Below are 7226 nucleotides of genomic sequence, written 5' to 3'. Positions count from 1 at the left end.
TTGTAGTAATTTAATTTGAATTTGGTGCTCTGCAATTCAGCGGATGTTGACGAAAATGATCCTGCTAACGGGATGGGTGCGCCAAGAAGTTAATTAAGCAGTTAACATCCCATCATGCTTAGGGGCATGTATAAAAATGCTAGGCAGGCCAGTATTTTGACCATTATTATGGCTACCTTGGCTTGGCCCTCACAGGATGACAACGCCAACCCTCCACAGGACACGAGAGGCCACTGAATGGTTTGATGAGCATGAAAAACGATGTAAACCATAACGCCCGGAGACAGCGTTTTCCCACCGCTATCAACAACACACCAAATGATCAAATTCCTGGTGGAAGATCGATGTCTCAACCCTCCAAGAGAGTTCCAGACACTGTGTAGAATCTATACCAAGGAGCATTGAAGTGGTTCTGTCCCAACACCCTGGGTTCTGACCCAACACCCTGGGAAGACACTGTAGAATCTATACCAAGGAGCATTGAAGTGGTTCTGTCCCAACACCCTGGGTTCTGACCCAACACCCTGGGTTCTGACCCAACACCCTGGGTTCTGACCCAACACCCTGGGAAGACACTGTAGAATCTATACCAAGGAGCATTGATGTGGTTCTGACCCAACACCCTGGGTTCTGACCCAACACCCTGGGTTCTGACCCAACACCCTGAGAAGACACTGTAGAATCTATACCAAGGAGCATTGAAGGGGTTCTGACCCAACACCCTGGGTTCTGACCCAACACCCTGGGTTCTGACCCAACACCCTGGGTTCTGACCCAACACCCTGGGACGACACTGTAGAATCTATACCAAAGAGCATTGATGTGGTTCTGACCCAACAACCTGGGTTCTGACCCAACACCCTGGGAAGACACTGTAGAATCTATACCAAAGAGCATTGATGTGGTTCTGACCCAACACCCTGGGTTCTGACCCAACACCCTGGGTTCTGACCCAACACCCTGGGAAGACACTGTAGAATCTATACCAAGGAGCATTGAAGTGGTTCTGTCCCAACACCCTGGGTTCTGACCCAACACCCTGGGATCTGACCCAACACCCTGGGTTCTGACCCAACACCCTGGGTTCTGACCCAACAACCTGGGAAGACACTGTAGAATCTATACCAAAGAGCATTGATGTGGTTCTGACCCAACAACCTGGGAAGACACTGTAGAATCTATACCAAAGAGCATTGATGTGGTTCTGACCCAACAACCTGGGTTCCGACCCAACACCCTGGGTTCTGACCCAACACCCTGGGTTCTGACCCAACAACCTGGATTCCGACCCAACACCCTGGGACGACACTGTGTTTATGTGGTTAGCTGGACATGAAGGTGCATCTCCCTCTCCACATGACGGTGCCTCTCCACATGACGGTGCCTCTCCACATGACGGTGCCTCTCCACATGACGGTGCCTCTCCACATGACGGTGCCTCTCCACATGACGGTGCCTCTCCACATGACGGTGCCTCTCCACATGACGGTGCCTCTCCACAAGAAAATGGAAAAAGAAACCACACTACAAATACATCCGGCTGTCCTTACCCAGAAACCCTCAGTCATCCCCCCGTATCACGGCAACGCCAGACGACAGACCGAGCCACTCAACCCAGGGGTGTATTCATTCAAACTATAGGAAAACATTTCGCAAACGAAAAAATAAATAAAATGTTTCTACGGGGACAAATTCACTTAGGTCCCTCCCCGTTTGGAGATGAATACAGCCCAGGTAACCTTGGAGATATTATGTGATGGGGGAGGGGTTGGTTACCTTGGAGACACGTGATGGGGGTAGGAGTTGGTTACCTTGGAGATGAAGATGGTGTTGATCTTGGGGTTGTGTTTAAAGTTCTGTAGGATCTGCATCCTCTCTCCCTGAGAGGTGGGGCCATAGATGTAGGGCCTGAGAGGAGAGAGATGTTAGATACAGGGCCTGAGAGGAGAGAGACGTTAGATACAGGGATTGAGAGGAGAGAGACGTTAGATACAGGGATTGAGAGGAGAGAGACGTTAGATACAGGGCCTGAGAGGAGAGAGATGTTAGATACAGGGCCTGAGAGGAGAGAGATGTTAGATACAGGGCCTGAGAGGAGAGAGATGTTAGATACAGGGCCTGAGAGGAGAGAGATGTTAGATACAGGGCCTGAGAGGAGAGAGATGTTAGATACAGGGCCTGAGAGGAGAGAGACGTTAGATACAGGGCCTGAGAGGAGAGAGATGTTAGATATGGGGGGGGTATGAGGTAATAACATGGCTATGTACACATGGTACCAGTACTGAGTCAATGTGCTGAGGTACGAGGTAATAACATGGCTATATACACATGGTACCAGTACTGAGTCAATGTGCTGAGGTACGAGGTAATAACATGGCTATATACAGGAAGTACCAGTACTGAGTCAATGTGCTGAGGTACGAGGTAATAACATGGCTATATACAGGAAGTACCAGTACTGAGTCAATGTGCTGAGGTACGAGGTAATAACATGGCTATATACAGGAAGTACCAGTACTGAGTCAATGTGCTGAGGTACGAGGTAATAACATGGCTGTATACACATGGTACCAGTACTGAGTCAATGTGCTGAGGTACGAGGTAATAACATGGCTATATACAGGAAGTACCAGTACTGAGTCAATGTGCTGAGGTACGAGGTAATAACATGGCTGTATACACATGGTACCAGTACTGAGTCAATGTGCTGAGGTACGAGGTAATAACATGGCTGTATACACATGGTACCAGTACTGAGTCAATGTGCTGAGGTACGAGGTAATAACATGGCTGTATACACATGGTACCAGTACTGAGTCAATGTGCTAAGGTACGAGGTAATAACATGGCTATATACAGGAAGTACCAGTACTGAGTCAATGTGCTGAGGTACGAGGTAATAACATGGCTATATACAGGAAGTACCAGTCCCAATGTGCTGAGGTACGAGGTAATAACATGGCTATATACAGGAAGTACCAGTACCAATGTGCTGAGGTACGAGGTAATAACATGGCTATATACAGGAAGTACCAGTACCAATGTGCTGAGGTACAAGGTAATAACATGGCTATATACAGGAAGTACCAGTACCAATGTGCTGAGGTACGAGGTAATAACAGAGCATTCAAAAAGTATTCAGACCTCTTGACTTTCTCCACATTTTTCTACTTTTTTTTCCTTAAATGAGGAAACAAAACGTTCTACAGACATTACCCCGTGATGACATCATGATGATAAAGCAAACACTCTTGTTTTTTATTTTTTATTCTTCCCTCACCCCCCCAAAAAACGGATATCACATTTACATAAGTAGTCAGACCCTTTACTCAGTACTTTGTTGAAGCACCTTTGGCAGCGATTACAGCCTTGTTGAGTCGTCTTAGGTATGACGCTACAAGCTTGGCACACCTGTATTTGGGGGAGTTTCTCCCATTTTTCTCTGCAGATCCTCTCAAGCTCTGTCAGGTTGGATGGGGAGCGTCGCTGCACAGCTATTTTCAGGTCTCTCCAGAGATGTTCAAGTCCGGGCTCTGGCTGGGCCACTCAAGGACATTCAGAGACTTGTCCCGAAGCCGCTCCTGTGTTGTCTTGGCTGTGTGCTTAGGATCGTTGTCCTGTATTAGAAGGTGACCCTTCGCCCCAGTCTGAGGTCCTGAGCGCTCTGGAGCAGGTTTTCATCAAGGATCTCTCTGTACTTTACTCTGTTCATCTTTCCCTCGATCCTGACTAGTCTCCCAGTCCCTGCCGCTGAAAAACATCCCCTCAGCATGATGCTGCCACCACCATGCTTCACCGTAGGGATGGTGCCAGGTTTCCTCCAGATGTGAAGCTTGGCATTCAGGCCAAAGAGTTCAATCTTGGTTTCATCAGATCAGAAAATCTTGTTTCTCATGGTCAGAGTCCTTTAGGGGCCTTTTGGCAAACTCCAAGCGGGCTGTGATGTATCTTTTACTGAGAAGTGGCTTCTGTCTGTCCACTCTACCATAAAAGCCTGATTGGTGGAGTGCTGTAGAGATGGTTGTCCTTCTGGAAGGTTCTCCCATCTCCACAGAGGAACTCTAGAGCTCTGTCAGAATGAGCGTCGGGTTCTTGGTCACCTCCCTGACCAAGGCCCTTCTCCCCCGATTGCTCAGTTTGGCCGGGCGACCAGCTCTAGGAAGAGTCTTGGTGGTTCCAAACTTCTTCCATTTAAGAATGATGGAGGCCACTGTGTTTTTGGGGATCTTCAATGCTGCAGAAATGTTTTGGTATCCTTCCCCAGATCTGTGCCTCGACACAATCCTGTCTCGGAGCTCTACGGACGATTCCTTCGACCTCTTGGCTTGAATTTTGTTCTGTCAACTGTAGGATCTTATATAGACAGCTGTGTACCTTTCCAAATCATGTCCAATCAATTGAATTTACCACAGGTGGACTCCAATCAAGTTGTAGAAACATCTCAAGGATGATCAATGGAAACAGGATGCACCTGAGCTCAATTTCAAGTCTCATAGCAAAGGGTCTGAATACTTATGTAAATGATGTATTTCTGTCTAAAAACCAGTTTTTGCTTCATTATTATGGAGTATTGTGATGTCATTATGGGGTATTGTGATGTCATTATGGGGTATTGTGATGTCATTATGGGGTATTGAGATGTCATTATGGGGTATTGTGATGTCATTATGGGGTATTGTGATGTCATCATGGGGTATTGTGATGTCATCATGGGGTATTGTGTGTAGATTGATGAGAATTTTTAACGGAACAAAATGTGGAAAAGGGGGAAGGGGTCTGAATAAGTCCAGAATGCACTGCAGGTCCGGTCACTGTGGGGATGACGTCGTTGATCCGCTTGTGTGTCTCTTTCTACCTACCTGTTGAGGCAGATGGCTGTGTGCGTGTGTGTGTGTGTGTCTCTCGCTCTACCTACTTGTTGAGGCGGATAGCGTACTCCTTCAGAGCGAAGACGTTGTCGGCGAACACCATGATCTTGTCGTTGCGTCTCTCGTGGAACTTGATGAGGAACTGACAGGCTCTGAACTTGTTGGGGTTCATGGTGTAGAGGAGAATACGTCTCTTCGTCTTGATGGCCACGTATTCCCGGTAAAACTCCGGGGACATCGGACACCACACCTAGACCAAGGACATTCTGACATCAAACTACACATTTCTATGTGTTTGTAAAGTAGTACGTGTTTTATTCATCTTTTTTTCCTGAGGTCTTGGCTGATTTATTGATTTTGATTTTCCTCATGACGTCAAGCAAAGAGGACACTGAGTTTGAAGGTAGGCCTTGAAATACATCCACAGGTACACCTCCAATTGACTCAAATTATGTTAATTAGCCAATCAGAAGCTTCTAAAGCCATGACATCATTTTCTGGAATTTTCCAAGCTGTTTAAAAGGCACAGTCAACTTAGTGTATGTAAACTTCTGACCCACTGGAATTGTGATACAGTGAATTCTAAGTTAAATAATTGGTCTGTCAAACAATTGTTGGAAAAATTACCTGTGTCCTGCACAAAGTAGATGTCCTAACCGACTTGCCAAAACTATAGTTTGTTAACAAGACATTTGTGGAGTGGTTCAGCAACGACTCGGTGAAACAAAAGATTACAGTTTTTGCAAAAATCGTATTATTATTTGTATTTATTTTTAAACTACGTTATAGGGAATTGTAGGGATTTGTGAATTATTATTTTATGTTTTAAATCAACTTTGAATTCAGGCTATCACTGTTTTGACACCACAAGTCCCCCAAATAATGATTGCCTGTTCAATGTGTAAATGATTTAAACTGTTTGTGTTTGATGTTGTCATGGCGACTGGAAATGTGTGTTGACTTCCTGGTGTCTCTTAGGAAATATGGTTTTAAACCTCAATGAGATGAACCTGGTAAAAATAAAGATTTTTTATTTATTTTAAAAAAACATACTGTTTTTCAGCCAACTCCTAGGTCCTCTGATAGTAATTATCCCATGGGAATCAACATGTTTTAAAAAAAACTTTATTTAACTAGGCAGAGATCTATAGAGGACAGCCCCCCCCCTCCTTGAGGACCAATAGAGATCTAAAGAGGACAGCCCCCCCCTCCTTGAGGACCAATAGAGATCTAAAGAGGACAGCCCCCCCCTCCTTGAGGACCAATAGAGATCTAAAGAGGACAGCCCCCCCCCTCCTTGAGGACCAATAGAGATCTATAGAGGACAGCCCCCCCCTCCTTGAGGACCAATAGAGATCTAAAGAGGACAGCCCCCCCCCTCCTTGAGGACCAATAGAGATCTAAAGAGGACAGCCCCCCCCTCCTTGAGGACCAATAGAGATCTAAAGAGGACAGCCCCCCCCCCCCCCTTGAGGACCAATAGAGATCTATAGAGGACAGCCCCCCCCCCCTTGAGGACCAATAGAGATCTAAAGAGGACAGCCCCCCCCTCCTTGAGGACCAATAGAGATCTAAAGAGGACAGCCCCCCCCTCCTTGAGGACCAATAGAGATCTAAAGAGAACAGCCCCCCCCTCCTTGAGGACCAATAGAGATCTATAGAGGACAGCCCCCCCCCCCTTGAGGACCAATAGAGATCTAAAGAGGACAGCCCCCCCCTCCTTGAGGACCAATAGAGATCTATAGAGGACAGCCCCCCCCTCCTTGAGGACCAATAGAGATCTAAAGAGGACAGCCCCCCCCTGCTTGAGGACCAATAGAGATCTAAAGAGGACAGCCCCCCCCCCCCTTGAGGACCAATAGAGATCTAAAGAGGACAGCCCCCCCCCCTTGAGGATCAATAGAGATCTAAAGAGGACAGCCCCCCCCCCCCCTTGAGGACTGGAACTACAGCCCCCCCCCTTGAGGACTGGAACTACAGCCCCCCCCCCTTGAGGACTGGAACTACAGCCCCCCCCCTTGAGGACTGGAACTACAGCCCCCCCCCTTGAGGACTGGAACTACAGCCCCCCCCACCCCCCTTGAGGACTGGGGTTGGGACTGGAACTACAGCCCCCCCCCCCTTGAGGACTGGGGTTGGGACTGGAACGACAGCCCCCCCCCCCCCCTTGAGGACTGGAACTACAGCCCCCCCCCCCTTGAGGACTGGGGTTGGGACTGGAACTACAGCCCCCCCCCCCCCTTGAGGACTGGAACTACAGCCCCCCCCCCCTTGAGGACTGGGGTTGGGACTGGAACTACAGCCCCCCCCCCCCTTGAGGACTGGAACTACAGCCACTGGCAGGCAGGTGATTACTAC

The 7226-nt window shown here is 47.9% G+C and overlaps 1 protein-coding gene across 3 annotated transcripts in view; it reads right to left on the bottom strand.

Moving 5' to 3' along the window:
• Window positions 1–7226, bottom strand: part of LOC139394108 (general transcription and DNA repair factor IIH helicase/translocase subunit XPB) — a 49766-nt gene that overhangs the window by 15437 nt on the left and 27103 nt on the right. For all 3 annotated transcript variants that reach the window (XM_071142129.1, XM_071142127.1, XM_071142128.1), the window contains 2 exons: window positions 4916–5118; window positions 1812–1908 (listed from right to left, as the gene is read on the bottom strand). In XM_071142129.1, the coding sequence (XP_070998230.1) occupies window positions 1812–1908; window positions 4916–5118 (300 nt within the window). The remainder of the gene's footprint in view (window positions 1–1811; window positions 1909–4915; window positions 5119–7226) is intronic.

This window comes from Oncorhynchus clarkii, unplaced genomic scaffold (genome assembly GCF_045791955.1).
Source record: "Oncorhynchus clarkii lewisi isolate Uvic-CL-2024 unplaced genomic scaffold, UVic_Ocla_1.0 unplaced_contig_5422_pilon_pilon, whole genome shotgun sequence".
Classification (NCBI taxonomy): Eukaryota; Metazoa; Chordata; class Actinopteri; order Salmoniformes; family Salmonidae; genus Oncorhynchus; species Oncorhynchus clarkii.
The sequence above is the reverse complement of the archived record's forward strand: the minus strand, read 5'-3'. Positions and strand labels throughout refer to the sequence as shown.